Source organism: Oryzias melastigma, linkage group LG3 (assembly GCF_002922805.2).
Source record: "Oryzias melastigma strain HK-1 linkage group LG3, ASM292280v2, whole genome shotgun sequence".
Taxonomy (NCBI): domain Eukaryota; kingdom Metazoa; phylum Chordata; class Actinopteri; order Beloniformes; family Adrianichthyidae; genus Oryzias; species Oryzias melastigma.
Genome location: NC_050514.1, coordinates 11010731 through 11038225, shown reverse-complemented (window position 1 = coordinate 11038225; position 27495 = coordinate 11010731). Strand labels below are relative to the sequence as shown.

At 39.0% G+C, this 27495-nt stretch overlaps 1 protein-coding gene across 1 annotated transcript; it reads right to left on the bottom strand.

The window, feature by feature from the left end:
• On the bottom strand, nt 1-25470 carry tnfaip8l3 (tumor necrosis factor, alpha-induced protein 8-like 3). The gene is made up of 2 exons (XM_024294825.2): nt 24693-25470; nt 1-1075 (listed from the first exon to the last, which is right to left on the bottom strand). Exons 1-2 carry the CDS (start codon nt 24736-24738, stop codon nt 513-515), a joined length of 609 nt encoding a protein of 202 aa, XP_024150593.1. The 5' UTR covers nt 24739-25470; the 3' UTR covers nt 1-512.
• Between the last annotated feature and the right edge of the window lie 2025 nt (nt 25471-27495).

Sequence of the window (27495 nt, the reverse complement as noted above, 5' to 3'; positions counted from 1 at the left end):
TAGATTTGAAGAAATCTTTAATAAAAGATACATGTTATACCCTTGTTCGAAGACTGACACACACCATGGCAAACTGCAGGTGTACAATACAAACACTACACGAAATTACTCAAGCAGATTTCACACATTCGCGTGCGCATGTGCACGCAAACACGCACACAAACAGAAACTATGACTGATTATCTTCCACATCCAAAGATCCTACTGTGTGTTTTTTGGCCATTGGTACAGTACATGTTTGCACAAAAAGAGAACATACAATGCCTACAGAGAGATACGGGGGTTCTGGTCTGCAGCAATGGTCCACTGAGTGAAGAGACAGTCAAAAAAGAGTCTCTCTTTGAACCATAGCAGCAGGACTTCACAATAGAAATAGATGCGGAAGAGACGAAGATGAGAGCGTCAAATGACAAAGGAAGTGGATGTGGGGTGGGGAGGTGGAAAGGAAACAGAAGGACACACCAGCAAGAAATGGAGCAAAAAGACACGCAAAAGAAGGCATAAGGAAAAGGTTAAAGTGTTCCTTCATCCAGGAGTTTGTTGATACCATTGCAGATCTTCCTCAGAGAGAGTCTGTACTCCTCTCCATCCCCGTACAGCTCAGCCAAGAATTCCCCATGAGCAAAATGGTTGAAAACGTGATCAATGCGCCCGTGTGAGCGAGCGGTCAGGTGCTGCTCGACCAGACTGTGAAGCAGGTCTCTGCACTCCAACAGGAGCTCCGACAAAATATTCCTGTCAAAGGTGTACTCCACCTCGTAGAACGACACCGCCGTCATGGCTGCCTGGTTCATCTTCTTCTTAAAGCGCTCCACTGTGTCCAGCTCTTCCTGGCTGAACTGGTGGTTGCGGTACAAGATGCCGATCTTCAGGGAGATCTTGATGACATCTTTGATGATCTTGTGAGCCTCTTTCTTGCTCTTGGTGAACTCCCGGCTCACCTTGTACAGCTCGTCCAGGATCTCACTGCTGGTGTCGTCTGTCAGCATGTTGGCCACTACCATGGTGGCCATCTTGCTGAGGATCTTTTTCTGGGCTTGTAGGGCCAAGGAGCGAGAGTTGAAGCTCTCTTGTCCTGAAGTGGAAAAGGAGGACACAATAGAGGAAGGTTAGGAACATCTAATACATCTGAAAATTACTTTTAAAAGAAACCATTTCTCCAAACCAGGGGTGCCCATAATTTACATTATCATCTACATCGGAGCTCAGTGTGGTTAAACATACATGTGCACTAACATGTATCAGAGGATGTTTGATTGTCCGTTCTGCATGTCAGTTAAGTGATGTTCTTAAAGGGTAACCAAACAGGGAAGATAGAGGCTGACTCTACCCACAGCCGAAATTTGAAAATCCAGTCAGAGGGGTGGGGCTGGGGAACAGGACAGTTTTTTTTTTTTTTTTTTTTTTAACTGTCCAAAATATACAGAACAATAATGAAGGGCAAGTAGAACAATGAGAAAGCCAGGGGACAGCATATACATTACAGGGAACAGGACTGTTTTTATCACTGGAGATGCAAATCTTGACGTGGAACTTCTGAAATTTAACCACGAAATTCAACTGTAATACCTCATTTCAACCTTTTGGGGCAGCACGACGGTTTTTGATTATATTTTCAAGAACTAAACAAGTTTATTTTAATTGATCAAAACATTGGAAATGATCAACAGACAGTATTTTAAAGCCCCATTTATAGAGGTCAAGAGCCTATAAAGTTGATTTATGGGTTGGTTACCGTTGATCATTTTTTAAAAATATATTTTCATTTATTTATTTTTGATGGCTTGCAATCGACCCACACTTCCTTTAAGATTGACCGGTCAATCCCTATCAGAGTGTTAGGCATCTCTGATCTTAAAAAAATCCCAAGTACATTGTTTGTGTTTCTTGGGGAAAAAGATGAAACATTTCAAATAGCTACAATCACTGGTAAAAATATTGTAGGATACACCTTACATACACAAATGCACTCATGCATGCACACATATGCACACTTTAATGCAAGACTTGGTCTATATCAACCATACACACTAGAATTTTCAATAAAGTAAGATTAGACGGTCTTTGGATAATGTATCCCTATTTGCAGTAATGAGTTTCCAAAGGACTTTGTATTTAAAAAAAAAAAAAAAACACCTGAATATGGGAAGAACTTTGAAAACTGTTAGCTCAATTCTGTTTTAAATCACAAGTTTTCTGTGCTGTGAAGTCACGTCAGTTACTTGATAAACTCCTTTTGAAGTACAATAGCAGGCCTCCTATAGTAATAAGTCAAAAGTTCTTATATTTTTAAGAAAATACTTTGAATAAGCAAAAAAATCTGCCAACGGGGTACGAAAAATTTTAGTCCTTTAGACAGATTTTCTTAAAGTATGAGCATTTTTCTATTTAAAAACTTTCTTGATAAAATAATTTTTCTTTCAAGACAGAAAAAAAAAACGTAAAAAAAACCAAAAAACAATGGTCTTTCCACTTTCTTGGGATTCAGGCTTTTCAAGATGCTCAGAAATACATTTTCCGAGTCACTTTTTGACTAGAAACACAGCATTTGTAACTTTATGTGACTGTTTTCTGACTTTAATTAGAGCAAATTTCCATGATAATGCTTTCTCAATGCAATTAATAAAATACTATGTTTTACCATCTTTTTGATTGCCCAAAAAATTCTCAAAATTATATCCTGAAAAAAATTCATAAATTCAGAATCTGAAACATAGATAGATAATAAATATGAGTTCAAATCGTCTTAACAAGAGCTTATATTAATGAAAACACTCAAACAAACATATATGAAGGTTTTTGTGTTGTTGCAATTCATGTAGTTTATATTGAGAACCCATCTTAACCATCCCCTTTCACAAGTTTTTGTTTCGTTTTGTGATAAAAAGATTTTAGCACATTTCTCTTATTTGATGTAAAAAAAACGGAACTTTATCTCTCTTGCTCTCTTTTTTACGTTGTGCAACTCTGGATTGTGTAACAGAAAAATAAGAAGATCAAATTGCTATCAGAAAATTTGACAATGGAGTATCTAAGCAAACTCCGCAGCTATTATTCTAACTCAACAAAAATAGACTTCAGCCTGTGCCATGTAGTGAATTGTGGTTTAAAAAAAGATTCTCAAGCATTAACTAAGACACATGATTATGAGTGCAGAAAAGAGGTGCAGTTTTGACTCTGAGGCTGTGGCTGCACTCAGGCTGCAAGAGGAACATCAAACAGTTAATAAACCCTCTTGGCACACCGACTCTTCAGGTTCATAGTTGATGTTTTGAGTTGTGTACCACTGCAGTCACAGTTTGTCCTGAGGCGAACATGAAAGGTTGCTCGTGTCCTCGTAGCATCACTGACTGGAGTCTTCATGTATGTGAAGAGTGTGAGGGAGGAAAAGTGGTTCAATTTAGGTGCCACCTAGTGTCAAATTACACACCAGATAGCTCCTATTATGATGAAAGTCAGAAAAAGAGGCTACAATTTTTCCTCCCCGTTCCCTGGGCTTAGTGTCAACCTCCTTCTCCTCCTCCTCGTGTTCATCTGAACACACAGGGATGAGGAAGATGGATGGAGGTGTCACAGTGCGCTTTGAACAGAACAGCAGCGAGCACAAAAGTGGGACACCTGCTTTGTTGTCATTATAATTTGATTGAATATGACAGATGTTGGAGTATTTAGAATTCACATCATCAACCCATCATTTGGCAGTTTGTTGTTTATACACGCACCAACAAGAGAGGATGAAAGCTGCAGCTCAGCTGGGACGAACCCAATCTGTGGCATTTCATGTGAGTGTAGAGAAGTGGCATTTCCTGTGTAGATCTGAAGCTAAATGACATTTCATGTAATATCATTAGTCCACCATGACATTTACTTGCAATATGGCAAATTTCTTTGTTAAGGTGTTCCCTACAGTATGCAGGATCTGCTGTTTTCACTGCCCTCCATGCACTTTAAGACAGAAGTGCTGACACCTTTGGAAAAAAATGTGCCTGAAGAGGATGAAGATGGCACACCTGCATTAAAATGTCTGTAATTTTTTTTCTGAGCGTTCTGTTAGTGTTTAATAATTTTGGATACATGTACATTTCTTCTGCAGCCTGTGTAAAAGTCAGATCGAAGTGCTGGTCAGGAAAATAATGATGTTTTATTGCCTTAATTTTAATTCCTAGAAATGTTTGAAAACTGTTTTCATGAAAAAAGTGCATGATCGGGTTATTAGCAGGGCTTTGCATTCCCAAAAATTTCCAGAATCAAGTCGATTTTATTCAAAAGAGACTGAATTATTTGATTCAGATTTTTTTTTAATTCTTTCGATTCTCTCAATTTAATTTGATTCAATTTAATTTTGAGTTTTACTTGGTTTACAAAATTAGACACATTTGTTTGTAAATACACTAAGAATCTGTGTATATGTTTTGAAAATAATCATATAATCTGATGCAGTTCACATACTGTAAAATGTATAAGTGAAATTATAATGAAATTGTTAATAGCAGAAAGTGTTACATGGATTCTCAAACAGAGAAGCTCCAACAAATGTTCTGCCTCTCCTGGAGGATGTTTCATTCTGGCCACTAGGTGGCGATCGAGTTATCGCATTACACCTTATTCCAGAAGAAGAAGAAAGTATGAGGCAAAAACTGTTTTTAAACCACAAATGGTTACTTAAAAAATATTTCCCTCTAAGAGTTTGGAAAATTCACACCTGAAAGTATATAAATATATTCATTTGGTCAGTAATGTATGTTTCGGTCGACCAAGCGTTAGCACTAGCCGTCCTATGGGAAATCCCATTATACGTTAGCATCAAGCTAGTAGACTTTTTGCATTAAGTGTTAGATCAATATCTACTTTTATGGATCAGTTATTGATCTATTAAGCTTAGATTGATTCAGATCGATTAATCAATTTTATCAACCCAGCCCTAGATATTAGGTTATTAATATTTTTTGCCCAAATTTTTAAAGCAACAAAAGACTACATTAAAAATTGAATTATTATACATTAAAATAAACAATTAAAAATAATAAAATCTTTGTTTTAGTTGATATTTAATTGCAAAACTTTATTGTAATTTCTAAATGCAATATATAAAATTGTATATAAATCCTTAAATGTCATTTCCACTGTTGCACAAATGCAAAATAAACTGCAGATGTTTACATTTTCCATATTTTAACATCACAACTGTGCCATTCTTTCGTGGCAGAAGTTCATCTGAAGCAATATTACAAAGTTTTATCATATTTAGGGATATTTTTGGAAAAAATACTTAAATTAGTGCCCAACTGTTCAGCTCTGTGTTGTGACAAATATTCCATGTGAGGCACAGCCTGCTTCTTAATGCTTGGCTGAGCTTGTTTTTGTGCAGCTTTGTTAGTTTTCAATGATTTGTTCATTCCAAAATCAAATCTATAATTGAATGTTATTCTTTATATAATATAGAGCGTACAAATTTGATTACTTAATAGTTATTGAATGCCTTTAGGTGGTTATTTTTTCTTAATTTAGGAGTAAGGAGTAAAAGATTGCTTTAATTTAATAAAAAAAAATTCCACCTGAGACTCTGACAAAATGAAATATGATTCTTACAAAGTTAAGCTGACAAATGAGCAAATTGCCCAAAAGCAGCACCAAAGTTTCCATGATATTTGAATAGGAAAGGCGTGATGGAGCTGGTTTTCATTAGGCAGATCCACGGCCCGCATCAACAGACTCTCTTTGTCACCATCATTTCCTGTTTCTCTCAAGCAGCTCTTTGTTCCTGCATCTGATATTCAGAAACCCGACAGGATACATTTCTGAAAGCCTGGCAGACTGGCCAAGGTGACAGCTTGCTCAATAAAGCTGGCCTTGTCTGAGAAATGGTCTCGGAGACGATCAGGATACTTCCAATTTGTATGACAACTTGCACCTTAAATACTTTTCGTTTTGACCCACTAAAGAGTTGAATAAACTGCAGTGATAAGGACTTTTTTTGTGTGTTTGACTGTCATGGTAGTTATATTTCTACCTCTCCCTGCAGAGCATGCATCCGCTTTGGAGGACTGGTAAGTGTTATACACTCACATGCTTTTGACTGCTGCTTTAAGTCTGTTTGTATGTCCCAGAAGAACAAAAAAATATGCGTGGACGGAAAAAACCAGCAGAAAGCGGACACTGGGCTGCTTGAGGTGTGAGTCAGAGCATTGATAAGGAGAGGTGGGTGATTCAGAGCCTCTGCTTAGCACACGGAGTGACCGAGGGAAGATGATTTCAGGAATCACGCACGTGAAGACACGACCGAGCCCGAGCTTTCTCACACTCACACATGGCCTGTCACCCAGAGATGGGTGAGCGACACGCATGAGCCAGAATGTCAGAACGAGTTAGGGAGGAATCCAAGCTGTCAGATAGGAGAAGACCAGAAACCCGTCACCCTCCTGTTCCCCCCATTTCCCCACTACCTGCTCATTACTTTCCTCCCCACTTGTCCCAAAGCGTTAGGCTTGGGCCAAATGAAACTGTGTGCATCTATGTGTCATGTGGGAATCAGTGACTGAAAACAAACCAGTGATGAAGGCCAGTGGCAGGAGCGCCGGTTCTCAAAAGTTGGTTGCGTAAGAGTGTTTTGGGAGTTGGTGAAGTTTACTTTCAGCACCAGGATTAGTAAGGTGCTTGCTGGTCTCTGGCCGCGGCTGTTGACCAGACAGCCTCTCTTTGTCCGGCCCGATGTTTTTAAAGGGCTGAGCCAACACTTTCTGCTATGTTGCATCAGAACACACAACCAACGTGGAACATGGAGACCGGCCAAACCTGCACTCTGAAGGGGGGCACTCTGTTAACATTGACCCACGTAGACCAGGAGTCTGCAACCTGAGGCTCCGGAGCCACATGCGGCTCCTTCATCCCTCCGATGCGGCTAACAATTTAAATAAATAAGGTTTTTATCTGGTAATTTGTTCTAGTTATAAAGCTCTGTCATTCATGTTTACATTTTTAACCAGATAAGCAAAATGACGTTAAATGGTTTAACCTACTCTCAGTGTAGTTTCTCATTAGAATAAGTTGAAAGCACATGCAATTTTTTAGTGTTGTCATGATTAAATTTGATATTAAAAACAGAAAAAGGGCGAAAACTCATCTTTTTTTGCTTTCTGAGATTTTTTTTATTCAAGTAAATATGCTGTAGCAGGAGGATCTTATTTGACAAAGGATGTATTTTATTTTGAAAGGAACTGTGATGCTAGCAAAAGCAAAAAAGGTTAATATTCTTATAAAAAATGATAAAATTGCCTTAATTTAATTAGTTTAAACATTTAAATGCTATAAATGAATGCCTTAATGGTCACAAAAACATAAACTAAGTTTATTTTTCTACAAGGTTAAGTGGGACTTTTTTAGTTTTTGCTAGGTTTTGATCAGAAAGAAACTGAACCAAATGGTTCTTTTGGTGTTAAAGGTTGCAGTCCCCTAATTTAGACTTTTTTTTTACTAAATAGTAATGAAGTGTTCAAATGAGAATTATTCCCCAAAATCAAGCAATCTGCAACATTTTCTAACCCTTCTGCTGACCCTGACGAGTCCTCTTCCGTACGGAGTAAATGAATACGTGAGCGGCAGCTCCTGTGTCAGGCTGTGATGAATTTGCTGAGCACGTTTGGATATCGCTGCACAAACAAATCAGGTTAGAAGTGAGACGCTGAAGCATGAAGAAAGTCATTCAAACAGGCTGCTTCATCACGCAGAAAATCCATTTGCATGTAGCATTCACTGCCTCATTAAACTGCTACAAGGTGTGGCATTCCAGTCAGGTTAATTTTCAGATAATGGTAATAGACAATGTTATGATTCAAAGAGCTGTGGTGGGTGAGGAATATGCGTAACAATAGCAACATGTATGTGAAACCCGCCTCTTTGTGCCACAGCAGCATGATGCTTCAAACTTTTCAAAGTTCTTCTAAACATTTGTGGTTTTTAATAAGATGGAAATTTCTCATAAATTCAAAGAAAACCAGTAAAGGAGAAGCAGAAAAAGATGTTATTCCCTGAACAATAAAAACAAAGAATGTGTGCTGCTTAAAGCTCACAGTCCTTTACTGTCATTATACTCTATCAAGTCGTGCCTTAAAGTACCAGTTTGTAGCCCAGAAACAAGATTTCACTCATAAAAAGTTATGAAAAAGTATATAGCCACATTGTTAACCCATGACAGCAAGAGACTCCAAAAAAAGGCACAAATGAAAAATCCTAAAATGTCCTTTCCAAAGCAAATCCACAACAATAAAGACATTTTTTTCTGGAGGTTAACGAGGTGACTTTGAAACGTTTGCAGCTTTCTTGTTCTCTGATAAATCTTTAACTGGTAATGACCTCCTGATGTGAACATCTTGTATGGGAAACGTGCTCATGGGGAGGACTTGTTATGCAGAAACAAGAAGAAGGGGACTCTTATCAGCCACAAAATGTTGATATCTGTCCAAGGGAGCACTTTAAAACCTGTTTGTATCTGTTTTGTAACAAATCTTACAGCAGACTCAGCAATACACCTGAGGATTGTGAGTAGAACCAGAAAATTAATAACTTCTTCAGAGTGGGAGTGGTAAAACGGGAAAGGTCTAACCCAATTTTAATTGATGCATTTAATGAAATATTAAGCAAATGTAGACAAGTAGAGGGAAAAGTCCCAGCAAGCCTCTTAAAATCAATAAATAGTTTTAAGTCATAGGGTTATTTGTGCTTGGCGTTTAACACATCTGCAGCAAGGGCAATTTTTTACTGAAATGTCTGAATTATTTAACTATTTTTAAGACATTTTTTGTAATTATTTACTCAAGGCAGAACACAAATCTCACAGTTTAGACCTGTTTGCTATCTACAGCTTGATTTATCTATGTCTGGAGTGTGTGAGGAACAGCTGAGCCTGGACAGTCACCTGTTCAAAGGTAAATGTCAAACCAATGATGAATCACACATGCTTTTTTCACTGCTTGTTACTCGTCTATCATTCAATCTGGATTTCAAAGGGAACGTTTTTTTACTTGAAAATTAAAGGGGAATAAACTACAAAGAAGTTGTGAAGCTTTAGTGCCGTTTCTCCACTTCACTTATATAAATGCTGAGCTGTAGCGTCACTCTAGTCTACACATTATTATCAATGAGGTCTTCACTCAGAACCAAAAACCTAAATAACTCGTGTTTTTCTTAGCCAATGACAATCATATTTTCACCCTTAAATATATGAATGTTGTCTCTTTCTGCATTCTAGAGCTCCTCCTCCACCTGGAGTGATGCTTTAGTATGTTCTGGCCTCTAACCACCATCAGCGTCTAGACTGAGGTTTTCTCATCAAAGCCCAGTTCATCCCATGCACACAAGTTGTCATTGGCCCACAGCCGAACCGCCAAAGATTTATTTTCTGCAACGCAAACAAAACTTTACTCACATTCAAATTTCTCCCATGAAAGCCAAAAATGGTCAACTTTGCTTTTTTTCTTTTTGCCTGTTTTCTCATGATTACATCTATTACCATATCATCACCCAACGAACACGTTTTTTCTCATAATAGCAAGATAGTAGAAAGTAGATAGTAGATGCCGTTATAATGATGTTAAAGCAGAAAGCAAAGAAAGAGTTCTGCACTCAGTTTACATTCTCTTTTTAGAGACAAACACATCTTTTAACAGGGTTGCATTTATTTATAATTATACTTTTTTGTTAAATTGAGCTGTATTTGATTGGAACTGTACTCAGTTCATGTTACTGATGTAAATGGCATTTACTTATATAGCACTTTTCTACCTTCCTTGAAGGCCCAAGTGCTTCACAGTCACAGTCTTATTCACCCGTTCACACAATGATGGCGGCTCAGCTGCTGAACACTGGCGCCAACCTTCCACCAGAGGCCATGTGGGGCTCAGTGTCTTCCCCAAGGACACGGGAATCAACCAGGGGTCGACCACCCCCCGTTGCACCACGGCTGCCCAATACATCAACGTGATGTATCACATTGATGTATTTTTCTAGTCATTTTCTACTTGCCATATCAACGCATTCTCATTCCCAACTTGTCATAAATGGACGTATGGTTCGACCCCCTCCACGTCACTTTTCGACATTTTGGGTGTCCCTAACTCATTGTTTTTGACACGCTGGCTGTTACCATTAAATCAGGGTTCCTTAACCTCCAAGCTGAGAACCGGTCCAAGGGCTGTTTGGTACCAGGCCACAAACGCTAATCAGAGGTAACCAGCCCTCAGGACATAGATGGTACCCTAACCCACTACCTTAGCCAGTACTGGTTTAGCATCTGTTCCCATAGGGACCTATGATTTAATGGGAACAACCAGCACATCAAAAAACGATGAGTTGGCGACCCCCAAAACATCGAAAAGTGACGCGGAGGGGATCGAACCATACGTCCATTTATGACAAGTTGGGAGTGAGAATGTGTAGACCATATTTGTACTTTAAACGGCTGGCCCAGGAATTTTGGTTCACTCTGTGGTGGAAGGAAAAATATTCATTAAATCCCTTGAATAACATTTTTTTTTGTTTTTCATTTTTTTTTACAATCCGCAGCAAAACAAAGCAGCTTGTCAGATAAAATGTCACACCATAAGAACTGATCAATTTATAATTGATTACAATAATCCTGTTGTAGCTCAGACGGAGACTGTGCTAATGTCAGTCATAAGCAACGTCCAAACATGTCGTATGAGGAGAAGGTTGGCCTGGCTGCAGCTGCGCAGGCAGCTGCCGCTCAGTGATCCTGTGGTTGTTGTCACCAGTGACCAGATGAGGTGACCAGGTGTCTACATGGTTACAGTATGATGCATGAGAGGTGCAGGCTGGAGGGACTGAATCCCAGTCGGGACTTGGTCTGTTATAGAAATAACGTGTTTTTTTTCGTGATAATGAGATGAAAGAAATCTTTATCATGTGAAAATTAGCATAAAAAAAGCAAGATGGGGGGGGGGTGTTGTTCTCGTACTCTGTACTCATTACTGAAATGAGCTGCACATTTATTTTAGGGTGTATTTCAAAGAAGGGGATTTCTGAAATATTTTGCAACTTCTGCAACTTTTTCTGGACTAGAAATGGAACCATCGACTTCCTCATTCAGACATTAAGTATCTTCAAAATCAGAAATGCTGACTGAACCAGGAGGTGAGAATTAGGACTCTTCTGAGGACCTTTATATTCAGATTTAGTCACTAATGCATACATGCCCGCAAACATACTTACACATGCAAAATAACTTTTAGTTTTGTGAAGTTTTGAGCGTAAACTGTGATTTTCAATACTTATTCATAGAATGCTATCACACCTTGCTTGCAGATGATCAGATGAAGTTCAACCTGACTTTGTTTTGAGGTTGAGCCTTGTGGGGAGGATATCCATTTAGGCTAGAACTGCCATTATTGTCACAGGAAGGAACAAGTAACTGTCTTTGTTAGGGGGAGTCTTGCTGGTCCAGGAGCTGGTGGAGGTATCCAGGATACTTTATAATTTTTGAGGCATCCTTCTCTCCATCACTGTCTCTGAGGAGCTTCACTCCCATCACATTCCTGGTCCTGCAGATCAGTTTTTTCAGTCTGTTTGACTCTGCAATCCATTTAGTCCAGGGTCTTTTTTGAGCTTTTACTATTTAAAGAGCTTTCATGATTTTTTTTTTTTTTTTTTTTTTTTTTATTAGACACCTTTCATATGTATAGAAATAAGGCTTTTGTTAGGTTTCTTGTGTCTTGGTTGCTCAGGTTTATTGTTGCCAGGCTGTAAAGTAAGCATCTTGTGATTTTCTGACTTTGTTTTTTCTATCAGTCCTTGAACCACAAAATCACAGAATTGCAAAAACATTAGACCATTATTAAGGTGGACTCGATTCAGTTTTTGCCTGGAAAAAACAAAAATTCGGGGAAGCTTAAGGGCTTGATCCACAAGCTCCCAGTTCACTGAATTGTGTTTTTGAAGAATGAATGGAATAGGACGGACTGTGAACACAAAACAAGAGACGTACTTAATAAAATAATGGTTCTTCACAGTGAGAGTAAGCAGACCTGTGCACCCACATGCAGGAATACAACCACACACATATACAGGGAAATACAATCCTCCATGGGAGCTTCTCTGTTTGGGGTTTTTAATGACAACATGTTTGTGTTCAGTATGGAAAAAAACCAGGTCACACTATCAGCACAGATGCAGGTGATATTATTCCCCCCATTTTTTACGGACTCACAACAGCACTCAGCGTTTTGTGCTTACACAACACACACACACAGGTGTTCATGCACATTCATTCTGCTGGGGTTGGAGTTTTACATGCGGCAAACATGTGAGGGTAGAGAAAAGACTAGAAGAAGCAGAGTCAAATGAAAAATAAAGACATCTGCTTACTTAACTGTCAGCTGCTGCTCATATGTCGTTCTCTATGAAGGTTATTAGCTCAAATGGTCAGATGGTGGCAGCTGCTGGCAGACAACCTATCTCAGATGTGCAGAAAGCTGCAAGGCTGATCTTTGGTGGGCAACAAACAAAAAAGCAGCTGAGCTCCGCGGTTCTTCCTCGAGGTACATTTATAGCTATCACAAATAGTCTCATGTTTACATGTAGAGGCAATTGCAACCCGTTTTTCAGGCTTTCTCACAGGAGTGGCTTTTACATTCCCCGTGAAAATTTAGCACCGTTTTCCTGACATCGTTTTTTTATTGCACGTTTGGCCCAAAGTGTGCTGCAAAATCAATCTTTCTTGGATTTCTATTCAAAATACAAGAACTCCAGGAAAAGCCGTCTACAACGCCGTTAACAGACACCATTTCAGAAAGCACAAATGCATCAGCGCCTCGGAAATGTTAGAAAAATTGTTCTGCAGAAATGAAAACCAAAAGCTTGACTTTCCTGCCTTTTCAGCCTTGACCCCTTTTCTAGCTTTTGCTTCTCTGTAAGGAGCTACAGCAGAGCCTCTGTGACTGCTCGAGGAAACAATGGAGTGGCTCATTCAGCAACAGTAAAAGGGCTTTTAATGGCCTGTTGGAGCAGCGCTGACCATGCCTGAGAGGTATAGAGGAGGTGTTCTGTTCCAGCTAATCCAGACCGGCAACGCAGGAAAGAGACGTTTTTTTTTTCCATGTGACAATCTCAGTTTTACAGTCTTATTGCTGCCCAATCTTGTAGAATTACAGCAAATATAGCTCTGAAATACTTCATAAATTACCATTTTTTGTCATTTTGTGTCTCTACTTTCCTGATTTTTGACCTGCAAAGCTTCCGTATGACATAAATCAGATGAGTCAGGCGTGCACGCTCAGTTCGTTTCAGTGCAAGTGTTTGTTTTTTGATGAAAGCAAAGCTTGAGAGAATTTTTTCACCTGCAGAAATAAAGTGGGGAGACATGCTGTGCAGTGATGGTATGTGCAGTGTTGGTGATTTAATGAGGCTTAAAAAGTAACTCACTTTTTAATCTCTTTATGACTTTAGTGTAATGTTGTGCTTAGAGCTTAAAGTTCATTTAATACTTTTTTTTCAAGCCTGTAGTTTGAGCTAAAACATCATAAATAATAACTAGTTGAGAACAGATTTAAATGCAAGAATTATATAGTTTTTTTTCTCACAGATGCCCAAAAGCCTGCTTAATAAGGCAAACCACAAACTTGTTTTAAAATAAATAGAACAAAAATCAGCATTTTTTTGTGCTGTGCTCACATTTTTGCAGGTGTTATTGGTGCAGTTTTAACCCGATTTCTTTTCACTGCCATGCAGAAAATAACAATCTTCTTAAAGGAGAAGACTTTAAATGAACACATCAGGAGCAATTAAGGCTCCAGACCTATAGAGGATTAAAAAAATAAAAGTTTAAAATTTGATAAATTTATTGATACTAAATACTTATATTTCTTTAAAAGTAAAAGTATGTTGCACCAAAGAACATAGACGTTAAATCAGCTCAGTCTGGAGAAAAAAAGAATTAGGAGAAAATAGCTGCACTAAATGTATCATTGTGGATTACTCAATTCACATTTTTAGACAGATGGTAGCTTTTTTATAAGCTCAGTGAATCTTTAAACTGTATTACAGGTAAAATCTGCCAATAATATTCTCTGCAGAGAGTAGAACTTTTTTCTTTTTTCAAAAACTTTTACTCTATTCAAGAAGGTTTTATAAAAACGTTCCCTAAATCTCCCAAACCACGCCTTAAATAAATAGATTTTTTGGTCAATCATTTAGATAGATAGCTAGATCTTTATTGTCAATGTCACGAGTACAATAGAATTAAACAAAAAGACCTTCTGGTCTGTGAATCACTCATGCATTAAAACATTTGTTAAAATTTTTGACGAAAAATTATAAATGATGCATAAAATACATAAAAGTGCCATATTTGGTCACTAGAACCAAGTAGTTGCCAGATAAAAGGGATTAGTCATAAAACATTAGGATATACAATTATGTTGTTAAAATTGTTAAAAGAAAAATAATTAAAAGAAAGAAAATATGAACCACGTTACTGTAAAGTCTGAAAATATTGCATTAACAGGCTCCTAAGAAATAAGTAAAAATTCTTACTGAATTAGCAGATTTTCCTTAAATAAGTAAATGAATCGGCTGATGAGGTAAGACAACTTATCTTACTGTAATAAGAATTCTTATTTTAAGAAAAAAATTAAGTCACTGTATTTTGCTATTTTAAAATAGCAGAAAATAAGACAATTCCCCTTGAAACAAGACTCTTTTTACTTCTTAAAAATGTTTTTGCAGTGCATCCACACAAGTTGTTCCATTCCCTTTTTGCAAAATGATTTAAATGGTAATAATAATATAATGTGATGTTTCTTGAAGCTTCAACTGAAAGTCCAGTAGATTAGATTTCTCTCTTCCGGTGGAGGCTGTTTGTGTTCACAGCTGCATGAAAGAACTGAAGTCATTTTTCTCTGCAATGCTGATGTTCCTGCAGCTTGTTTGCAAAACGTCACCACAGTTAAATCTTTTCTCATTCATCCTGCAACGATCACGTGATTGATCAAACATTTATAGCCGAGTGTTGGGAGAGAGTGCATGCTGAGCACAAGCGAGAGACCAGGTCCAACCTGGACCCATCCTTTCTTCAGCACTGACAAAAACGTAGTTCTACTATTCAATCAACTTTGAAAAATCACATTCTGCTGTTGGTGTTCTGCTCTCACTGCAGAATATTGATGTGTGCTTTAGTGGGAGTGCACATCACATATAAGAACTTTATAAGATTTCTGTGCTTCAGCTGCTCTAGGATATCCACTTGTTCTTGCTCTGATAGATGTTTGTTTCAGGCAAAAAATGTCTAGCTTTTGGCAGAATAACAGCCAGTCCAGGTATCAACAAGTATCAAGAGTTCACCTCTGAAATGAACCAAACACAGAAGAGGGGACATGATCTCTGACGGGTGACAGATAAAAGAAAAACTACAGAATTTGCAGGCTCCCGTTGTGCTGACTGAATCACCAGCTGAACACTGTTCTCCTGAACAATGTAACCTCATATTCAGTAGCATTGTCGTGGTGAAATTGCAGGTGAAAAGAAAGGCTCACAGCGTTTTGCACATGATTTCCATACTCTTCATGCTCTGAGCACACCGACATCCTGCAGAGAACCAAACAGGACAGGCGTGTTTCGCTAAAGAATGAATGTGATCCAGTCAGCAAAATGCTGTAAGGGGTCAAGAATTTAGATTTTCTTGCTCTCTCACAGCCTTTCAACTTTTCCTGAGCAGAAGTCAGCAGACACTTTATCAAGTCTTATTTCTGCTCTCCAAATGTGTTTCCAAGCTGAAGTTCCGCTGAAGGAGCATCAGAGTCAGACATGTCCGCAGGGATCAGAGGGGTCATGTCATCTTCGCTCTTCAGAGTTTCAAAAAAAAAATAGATGCATGTTTAAGCAGCTGTAATGGAGACGTCTAAATGTCGCTACTGTGACGAGAAGTGCAGGTCAAGGCACTTAAGAGCCTCCCTGAATCAGCAGGGACATGGGAGAGATTGCCTTTGGCCACCGCTCAGCCATATTTGTTATTTCATCTCTCCTCTCATTCTTTCTCTTACTTTTAATGGTCAGACCTGAGCAAGAGAGCTGAGCCAAAGGGAGAAAAGAGAAGGCAGAAGATATCTGACTCATTCATGTGCTGCAGGCTTGATCGCCTGTCACAAAAAAAAAAATAACAGAAGGGACAATGGCAAAACGGAAAATACGTCAGTGATTGGACCTTTTTGCTTGCTTTTGGCTTTCAACCTATTTGTTGTGCAGGCCAGAGGAGCAAGTGCTCCATTGAGGAAGAGAAGTGGTATCTAGGACATCCTGTTGGGATGCATCATGGATTACGTAGGTCTGTGAGAATGGCGGTCCATGACCTCCTCTCTGCTGTAAAGTTAATGTCTTCACCAGCTGTGGTTTCCTCCATTGTGAAACCATCATAAAGAGCCGGGCCGCTGCGAGCTGGTTACCCAGGCATGGGAACTGGCTGGAGGCTGTCTCTCTTTGCGTCTCTGCTCCTCTGGGAGCTTCTCTGGAAAGATGCTCCAGGAAGATTGATGGTAAACTTGCACGACTCCCAGATTTTTCCTCACTGATAGTTTCAACAAGTTTTGCTTTTTTGTGATTTATTTATTTTCTTATTTAATTCAGAAAACATGTATCCCCAGAGTGCAATGATTAGGAATCACTACACTTGAGAGGAACAACTGACGAAAATGCTTTTTGAGATCTCTGGAGATTTATTGTATATTAAAGAGCTCTGTTCTTTAAAAAATGGGTATCCATGTGAGTGTGTCAAGTGCAGAGGAAGATAATATATTTAGACTGCAGTCTGAGAGGTTCGGAGCTGAAGGGTAGCCTACCGTCCCAAAAGTTTGAAGAAACAAATCCATGAAGACTCATGAGTTCCATGACAGAACAAAGTTTTCAAAATGGTCATCTATACTTAGTTTTACTTTAAAAAACTGTCCAGACCGACTTATTTATATCTGACCACGATGAACGTTTTTCATCTTTAGCTAAAGCCACCAGGAAATATATCTTAAAAACCCACTATACCTTTAAAATGCCTTTGTATAATAGCCTTAATGCTTGCCTGTGTTTATAATCACTCACACTTAGGTGAGGGTGACAGGATTAGTGTTCTCCTTTCTTTTTTTTTTTTTTAATCACACATGAAATGTTTATATATGAAGAAGAAAGCACACTCTGAAATTTAAAAGGCTGTAACTTTTATTTTACACATTTTAGCAAGAGCAATTTATTAAGGCAAAACAAATAATGATCTATTAAGAGTTTGGAAAATAGTAAATTTTGAAGAGACTAAAGAACAAGCTTCAAGATATCCCTTTGTGCTGCAGGTTAACAGTGGATTAGTGCTACATAAACACAGTCCCTGTGACTATGCAGTTAAAATCTTGAGTAAATGTATAGCTATAAATCAAAGCTTCCTAATCCCCCACACTGTGGTTCCATTAAACACAAGAGAGCTTGCAAACACAGATGCTGCATAAAAATACTTTAGTTAAAAGTTAAAAACTTCCCTAATTTAGAAAGCAGATTTGTGTCAAACTCTTTACATTAACTATTAGGTCTGCGGAAAATAATTTGCATCAAATGACACCTGCTTAGTTTTCTTTATTTTGTTCCAAAAGTATTGGTTTGATATTCTCAGTGAGGTACAGAAGATATTGGGACCGAGCCTGGATCTGGATCCCTTGTCTCTCATTTTGGGACTTGTGAGTAAAAATGCAATGTCTAAAGAAAAGAAAAGACTGTACTATGTATTGAGTCTTCGTGGAAGAAAGCACATAGTACTACAGTGAATCAGTGAAAGAGGCCCAACAGTTAAGGGATGGCAAAAAGTGTTCCTGGTCTTGATTCCACTGGAATACCTAACATGCTTAATACAAGTGAAGACTCACAACTTTATTTCTACTTGGGGTCCTCATTTTAGACATTGCGTTATATTTTATTGTTTTATTTGTTTTCTTTTTTTCTTTAGAAACTCAGAAATGACTACTGTTCTTTACAGCCAACTGAACACACTCTAAGACGGTGTGTTACACCGAAATATCACAGCACTCTTAGCAAAAGCTGGTACAGTGTTACATTACTACATCACCTTTCACATTTTTTCATGCTCTTTAGTAATTTATTTATTTTTCTTACTGTAGATTATGTTCTGAGTCCTGATTGGCTGTAGACTATTGTCAATCAACTTCCTCCTTGTCGTGTCTCTGGTACAGAATGTGTTCAGCTTTCTACATTTACATAAATCTTTGATCACAAGCAGATGTCATTCAGGACTTATTTTTCTATGAATTTTAAGGGCTTTTACAGGCTTAAAAGATCCACTGTACAATCCTAATTTTACCTTTAATGGGCTATTTTTTTCAATTTAACTCGGAACACTGGGCAAAAAACTCTGCTCCCCTGACCAATCACAGTCTGAGATTTTATGACATCAGAAGTTCTGGAAAAAATGGGCAAACTGAATATGAGTTCATTTCAGAAAGAAGTGGTCCAAAATTATGGCAAACTTAAAATCCTTATTTATGTCTATGTTTATAGTGTAAAGGAGTGACGTAATAACTAAGAAACTGAAAAAAACTAAGTAAGATTTATCTAAAAGACACATCTAAATGAGTCTCGTCACATGAAAGACTATGGAGTGATATAGCCGGGGGTAGAAAAAGAGAATCAAGTGTCCATGTGTTTAGAGCCTATAGATGCTGTCAGGACTCCTTTATTTGAGGCTTGGATTTGCCAAAAACCCCAGAACACACACGAATCCCATTTTGGATAATCTGTTGCTGTCTCCAGAACTGGCTGTGGTGTCTTCTTCTTCTCTTCCTTCATCTCTCTCTTTTTCTGTCCACTTCTCACCACATCCACACTGAGCAGCAAGGAAGCGAGTGTTTTCCGGCCCTGGGTGAGTCACTTCTCTCATAGACCTCGGCCAAGTCCCAGCATGCCGTGGCATAGTTTTACAAAGAGGCACGCACGTGCACGCAAAGACGAGAGCACACTCACAGGCTCACATGCACCATATCAAGGCCCGACCAGAATCCTTTGAATCGCTGGCCTTTGGTCAAGACGCTCTCACTGGACTTGCGTAGAAACGAAGGCTCCGAGGACCCTCAAATCACTGAGAGAGGAGCTCAGTCTGCAGCTTCCCTTTAACGGAGCTGAAATGCTGCCCACAGTATTCCCCCACCGCCGACATGGTAAACTCATCTGGTGCTATGAAGAAACGTCTTGAATTCCCGAGCTGTAATTTGTGTTATCTAAGCCAGATGCAGAGGAGTCTGGGTTTTATTTAAAGACATCACGGATGAACTTAACCGTTTACAAGGAGTTTAAATACCACTCACCTTTTTTTTTTTTTTTTTACAGACGTTTTTATTTAAAGGGATAAAACCGGGAGTTTCATATGTATGTGAGGCAAAGGTTAACCAGGAAATGTGGCAGGACTTCAGCTGCTGAACGCTTCAATTAAAAGGTCGCTCCTGCTTTGAACGGAGTGATTAAACCAGATATACTGGCCTCCACTCTGCGTGACACACTGCAGCGTAAATCCAAAGCGCCTCTGCGCTCCTTACTGCCAACCCACCGCCAACTAATGACCACGAAATGACTGTGGTTCACACATTCCCACTGAACACACACATTTGTGGATATATTTATGCCCTTTGGTGGTTCAATTCTTTCTTCTAACTTCTTGAAACGCCTCAGACTGATTACTTCAGGAGTTTATCCAAATCCAAGCAGTTAGGGACTTATAAGAATAGGGAATTATAGTCTCTTTGCCATTTTTGCCAATAAAAGTCTAAAGCAGTTTGCCTGTTGTGAAATCTTTTCTGCTGAACATGGCTATTCAACTTTTCCAACCACAAGCTCATAGTGCTGTACTCAGCATAGTTGAGTTCAAATGTCCTGGAGTAAAGTGTGAAAAGTTTTGCCTCCCACTCTGTCTAGTTTTCCTGTTCACGTTTTTGCTGCTACTGGGGGATTTTTTTTAGTCTAATGCCATGTGCTTTGGGTGAGGGCACACCAGGAGGAGGACAGACGACTTCAGGCGGCCTCCCCACATGCCAGACATTTTATTCTTGTGAAATCCCCCCCAAAAAAGGCAGAACTGCCCAGGAAAATCTGTCATCATAATTGGTAGTGATAATAAAATAGAGAAACATATATTTAAGAAATTTTCCTTACAGATTTCCATGATTCCACCCCCTTAAAGAACCGGCCCCTAACACCAGGCGCCACTACTGACTGTTTACTTTTTGAAACGGCCCCTCCAGTGAAACCACAGCCTTATCCCTCGTCTGCATGTGCATCTATCAGGGCTTAGATGACTGTCGAAGGTTTAATTCCATGTTTCAGTAACGGCTCAGCCGCGGGGAGACACTTTTCTTTCCAAATGCCAGTCTGAGAAATGCCACCCTGGTTATTGTTGCAGTGCATGCATGCATGTGCACACACAGAGATCTGGGAATCTTATTGCTGCAACAACTGCTGCATCATCTTTTCCAGTTCTTTTTTTCCCCCCCTCTTCTTCCACAGTTTTGAGCAGCTTCATAGAACTCTGATGACTGCAGCGCATGCATGTCTGTGAGCACGAGGCTTATTTTAGTGCAGCCTCCATCTGCGGGCCAGATTAAAGAGTCTGGAAGGAGCAACACCAAAAAAAATAAAAAAGTGTGCGTCCATACCTACGTCTGAGCTCTGCTTTGCTACAGTGCTGCTTCGCTCTGTGTGTCTCGCATGTGTAAAGCCTGTGGCCAATCTGCCAGCATGGCAATCAAGATAGAAGACACACCAACTGCCCCGGTACCCTTATGGATTTCACAGCTGTTGTTTCGACATTCAGACAGCCTCCCTTTTCAAAGAATCCGCCTTCCCCTTCGGAAAAATTGACGGAAAAAACAAACGGCTAGAAATAGTTTCACAGATGGTCAAACGGGGTTTGGCGTTAAGAGTTGCATCACAACGATGAATCAGGAGAAAGTCAACCGTGGGCTGATTTTTCACTTTCCTCCAACGTAATGTCAGAGTCGTAAAAAAATAAGGAGGATTTTCATCTAAAAAAAATCGTCTGAAAATCAGAATTTATCAGGCTTTCAGGAGTTGCATTATGGAGTCCCACTCTGGCTGAAATATGAGCCCAGTTTATGGACTGTTACATGGTTTACAAAAAATTCGACTAACTTTGTTCTGACACTCCATAAATCCCTCTAATCCATCCTAAAACTTTTACAACACTTTCAAAACTACAGCTTGTGTATTCAGCCAAAGAAGAGACAGTTTAAAGAAATTACAAGAAATGTTTTGAAGCTATTAAAGCTTGAGCTCCATCTCTTTGTTTCAGCTCCTGTGGGCTGTCATTGCTGTCACAAAACGATCTTGCGCTCAGCCCTGCAAGGAGTGCAGCAATGTGCCAAGGGTTTGAAAAATGAGAACAAGCTGATTTCAGAGGAGCAGGTGGGAAGAAAAAAGGCTGAACTTTGCATCACAGATTCTAGCAGTCAAGCATACATGAGTCAAGATGTTGGTATAAAAGTCGATTTCTAAATTGATTTATTTCCAATTGTATATGTTGTTAAGCAATTTGATTTAGATGATGGCTGAGTTGGTTGCGTGCAGGACTGTTGCATGGGAGATCAGGGTTTGTTTCCCAGTTTGTTTTCTCAGCTTACTCCAGTGAGGTCCTGAGACAGGACCTCACTGGACCCAGGTTCCAGGTTTGGGCCTCGCTGTGCCGGTCCCTAGCCCGGATAAAATACAGAATTATGTCAGGAAGGACAAACTTTCTGCCAAACTAAGTGGGGATTAGTGAAAGCTGATTTGCTGACAGGATATGCTGAAAGGGGAATAGCACCATAAAGCGATTTATGGTTTGATCCAGTCGGAATTCATTTTTAAGTTTTTAACAAAAAAAGATACATTTCCACAAATTAACTTAAAAAAACCCATCAAATCTATTTCTTGCTACATAAATGAAGATATAACAAATAAATGAAAACAGAAACATGAATTTGATTAATTTAATGTTGGATTCTTAAAAATAAAAATAAATTCAAGCTAAAAAAGAAAATAAAGGCATAAAAATACATTTATTAATTAATTTCAGTGCTCAAAAAAAATATATATATATATATATTTACAAAATAATTCCCTTCTTGTTTAATTTAGCTTTAAAAGACCATTAACAATAGAAAATTCTCTATGTCAAAAATCTAAATGGGACAAACGCTTAAAGGTTTGCCTCCCTGGAACTTAAGACCCTCATGCAATGGAGAATGAGTCAAACACAAAGACCTCCTGCATGACATTTACCCTAAATGTTAGAGTTTTCATCTAAATGATTTCAGTTTCCACTTGTATTTAAACTGTAAAGATCTTTAGAACTGCTTATTATTGGTTCAAACAGTCACCTTTAAACACCCCCTCCCTGAAGGAGACACCCCCACAATTAGCTATGCTTGTATATCATCAGAAAAGTTATGTTCAACTTAACTGCTTCAACAATGTTTCAAGATAAACAATTTTTCCTTTTTTCCTAACAATAAAATAAAAAATGATCATTGTTTTATCAACTTTTTTGTAATCCCCACCTTTATTTAAAGTATCGATATGCAACACGTGACCAGTTTATCCGTGCCGCCTTAACAAAGCTCTCTTTTCTGCGTCTTGTAGTCACAAAGCAGCAAAATTCTGGCAAAAACAGGTTCTGAGAAATCCACCTGCAATCTCCTGTGTTTGAAACAATCTCAACCAATTCTGATGATGGAAGCATCAGGGGTGTGGTCTGGGTTCAGTAAACATTTGCATCTGTAACCACAGGGGAAATGCTTGTAGAGTACATCTTCACATCCCAGAAACGTTTTATGAGAAGCTGAAAATGCAGCTCTTTTAAAAATATCTCCTATCTGGATTTTTATGTTAAAATTCCAGTGGCACAGCTCTTTTTTTCCACTGAACGAGGACTATTGACTGCCATACATTCTGCGCATGAGTCAGGCTCTTGCTGGCTCTCAACCGAGAAAAAAAAAAAAAAAAAAATCCTGCCCTTGCTCCCTGCTCCTCTGTGCAACGATTTTCAGCCACAATCATAAGTTTGAAGTCCTTTCCATGTGATTTGGACTTCCTGGACTTACGGGGGTGTTAGAAGATCACCAGATCTGTGGAAAACTGAATTGTCGGCCCGTAGAAGACAAACAAAGCTTCTGTATCTTTAGATTAGCTGCTTCATTCATGGTTCATTCTTTTTTTCTAGAACTATGAAAGTAAAATAAGTTACACTTGAAAACCTTCAAGTTAAACATTGAAGTTCTGCTGCCCGTGCACAGGACCCGAGTAACATGCAGACAATGGTCCAGATGGACAGACAGACGGTTCATTGGAGCATAATTAACATCAAAAGCTGCATGTTTTTTTGCATTAAAGACCCACTCTGATGAAAACATGTGGCACATGATGGAGGAAAAATATAAAGAAAATTAAGGTAAAAACTGATTGATTTATTCAAATGGTTGTGAATCAGGTGTACATAAAAGATGCTGTTTGATTTAGCTTGCAAGTGTAGAAACTCCGTCATGATGCATCTACTTGTAGACAAATAGATCCTCGTCTGAGCTGGCATCTGTTTTAAAACTGAATGGCTGCATAACTTTGATAGCTTGCCGTTTTTGTTGCATCGCAGATGTTGGGTTGGGGTTTTAAAGGGCTGTAAGGTTGCAGGAGAGCACGTAAAACAGATGGATGATGGGAAGTGGGGATGGGCTTACTCCGCGCCAACAGTCCCACCCACAAATCAGAGGTGAATTTCTAATCAACTCCTGCTGCTCTGCAAAAAGTATGTCCAAAAATGCAACAGTGGATAAAAAAAAAAAAAAAAATTGGATAAGAACGGCATAATCATAATTAAAAGACTGCTGGGATCAGATCTGCAATAAGTCAGCGCTATATCTTCCTAAACACACCTAAAACATGCCCAGCAGTCAAGCTTTTCACTCCTATCTGAAGGAAAATACTTAACACTAAGCACTGGCTCTCAAAAAGACGTGTGCGGAGGAAAGTTTCACTTCTCCCTCATGAACAAGGCTGCAGTTAAGTGCTCTGGAGTTCAATTCATGTGCTTTGAAATGAAAAGTGTTTCTACAAGGTCGCCGTTTCAGAATTCATCTTCTATAGAGTCACCGCTCAGAAAACCGCCCACATATGTGGGATGATGAGAAAGTGAGATGCACCTCTGAAGTCTGTCTGTTCACGGGATTAAAGTGTAACTGTCGGCCCTGTAATGAGTGACCGCCCTGTGCTCTGACACCATAAACCACCAGCACACAGACGCACGCCACTTCCGGAGAGCTGCCACATTACTGTCGGGCTCAGGTGGTGGAACCCGCTCAAAAAAAAAAAAAAAAAAAAACAAACGGACAAGACGGAGATTTCAGGAGTCAGAGCTCTGTCTGAAGCTGGGTGTTGATGAAGAAGCTGGCGGCACGTGTTGGAGCTTGCCTGTCCCTGGTGGTGACTGAGCCGGCTTTCATTCATATGGTCAGTCTGGCTCTGCCTGTCACCGATCAGAGTTTACATCATTCACCCCTTTCAAATCAGCTGCTCAAGTGTTTCATTTGTGTTCACTCACTTTCTGGAGTTTTGTGGTCTTTAAAAAAACCTAAATTGATCTTGTTTGTGATGTTCAGACTCACCTGCAGAGATGTCTCCATCGCTTTGCTCTCCTGAGTCCGAATCCATCACGTCCTTCACTCAGAGGCTGCAGGACCCCTCTTGTTTTCCTCTTTTGGTTTCCCTTCCCTCTTTAGGAGAGTTCTAAACCCACAGCAAAAAAGGAAAACCTCTTCCTGATGTGTCTTTTTTTGTCTTTTGCTCCTTGTTTGCCAAACTTCTCCTTCCTGCCTGGATGTCTGCAGTGCAGGGAGAAAAACTGCTGGTGTGACTGTTGAAGTGTTCTCCTGCTTTTGGAGCTCTGGACTTCCTCAGCTTCTCTCTTTACTTCTCCTTCTCATCTATTTTCCCGTCTCTGATGCTCCCTCCCCTCCCTGGCTTGCTCTCAGCCCGCCCTCCTCTCTGTGTCTGCCTCTATTTCCCAGCCACTCCTCCTCCTCTTCCTCCTCCTCGTGCTCAGTGCTGTCACACTCAGCCTCAGCTCGCTCCACTCAAACTCTTTCTTTCCCTCTTTCTGTATGCTGGGAGTGCGTTCTCCTCCTCTGCCTCCCTTCTTCTCTCCCTTCTCCCTGTTTATGGCTGGAAGCTGTGTTTGAGTGGAGTATTGGGAAAGACGTGTTCACAGCTAATTATCTAAAACACTTACGATCCCACAAGTCCTTGTTGTTGCTAACTGTTTAAGGATCATCTGATCATAGTTTTTTGAAGGAGTTTGATTTACTCATAAGTTTAAAGCTATATTTTCTTAAAATCTAATTTGTGCTCCCTGTCACTCATAACTTCATGACTAAACCGCTGAATATAATTAGGATGTCTTTCCAATTTGTGATGGTTCATTTGGTTTCAGATTCCAAAAGGCGTCTAAAAAAAAACTTTCTTCCCCTTTTTAAGGAAAGAAAAAAGCAAAACTTTTACATTAGATGTAATCTTTTGAGTTTTGTAATGATGAAAGCTTCATGATCTTGTAGTTTTTCTGAACTCAAGTTTTAAAAGATGGAATGTGTGTCATCAACGTTGCATTGATACGAACAACACAGAAGCATAATCTATAATCTGGTATATTTACATCTATGACTCTGAATAGATTCTTATTAAAGTCAATCACACTTCTGTGTAATCAAACTGTTCATTTAGGAAGCGACACTGACTGAAAATCAGTTTTTTACATTTTTTTTATTTGTTCAAGTGGAATAAAACATGTTGAAACATTAGAAGATCAGCAAGATCCCTTCGATAAAAGAGTGGTTCTGCAGGTGGTGACCACAGACTACTTCTCCGTCCTTTTGGTTTCTGGCAGATATTTTGGTGACTTTTGTATACAGACAGTGTTGTCACTCCATGAGACGGGGTCTTCAACCCACACAAGAGGTCCAGCTAATGTAACTCATCCAGGACGGCACTCAATGTGAGCTGATGCAGGAAGGTTTTCTATGTGTGTCAGCCTGGTGTCCAGAGCATGGAGGCGCTACCAGGAGACATTCCACTACATCAGGACATGTGGAGGAGGCCAATAACCCCACTTCAGGACCACTACCTCCTCCTTTGTGTAAGGAGAAACAGGAGGAGCACTGCCAGAGTCCTGCAGAATGACCCCCAGCAGGCCACAAATGTGCTCGTGTCTGCTCAAACTGTTAGAAACAGACTCCATGAGGGGGATACGAGGGCCCGACGGGCACAGCTCGGAGTTGTGCTTAGATGTTTGGTATTTACTACAGAATACCAGGATTGGCAAATTCTCCACTGGCGAGGTGTGAGAGGAGAGTTAAAAAGATGGGTCAGAAACGGAATAAGTTCACAGGAGGATTTAAGACTGTCATTGAGGTGGCTGGAGCTTCATGAAATATGCTTTTGCATCTAATGAGGTAAATATAATTTCCTCTGAGCTATGCAAGCCTTGTGTGGTTGCTTTTTAGGAAACACTCCTAACTTATTTTTAAGGGCAATCTTGGTTCCTCAACAACTGAAGGCATTTTGAACAATCAAATAAAAACAACTATGTGGAAAAAATATTAAAGAATATACAGCTATACGGCTGCTTTACTTGAAGCTCTGATTGCAGCCCATAAAGACAAGGTTGAATGTGTTCAGTGTAGAAAAACTTGATTAGCCAACAGTGAGGCCTTCCAAGATCAGTGGAAAGTGTTAAAGTAAAGAAATACTTGATGTTCTTGTTTTTGCAGATTGGTTCTGTCATACGATAAAATCTAAAAACAATGAGTTCCACACAAGCATTCAAGATAAATTTAAAAAGCTAAATGTACTAAAAAGCTAAATGTCATGAACTACTTCAAATTAAATATCAATAATAAGTTGTTTTTTTTTTGCTACTTCCAAATGGTTTGTATTCTTTTTTGTTTTATACTAAATTACAATTCATTTTGATTATAATGAAAAATAGTGTAATAAGTGGAAATGACTCATTTTAGACCAAATGTCATCAAAAAGAGAATATGATCTCCATACGTGTTTTCTCATCTTCACAATCTGAAACTAGCACTTCTTCTTTGAAAATAAATCTAAATGTTTGTTTCCATAATAATAATGATTGTCTGTCTAATTTACTGACATTTGTTGAACTTTAAAATAAAATACTTCAAATTGAGTCTTTAATTAAAGTGTAATTTGAGTTTTTCGGTTCTTAAATCAAGTGTCTTAAATCAATTTTGATAAAAGTTTAGAAAACTGTAGAGCAAAGATAAATTATAGGGCCTGTATCATATAATATCAACTTTTTGAGCTTTTAAGTGTATTATACTGTTTATTCCTCACAAAAAACAACCCCATCCATATTTGCAAAAGTTTGCATGTTGTTTGTTTTTCCTGGGT

Bases quoted from the DNA above. Each gene is read 5' to 3' on its own strand.
- tnfaip8l3 (XM_024294825.2), bottom strand. From the start codon at position 24,738: ATGGATTCGGACTCAGGAGAGCAAAGCGATGGAGACATCTCTGCAG. The intron at 1,076-24,692 runs GTGAGTCTGAAC...TTTCCACTTCAG, and splicing joins CGATGGAGACATCTCTGCAG to GACAAGAGAGCTTCAACTCT.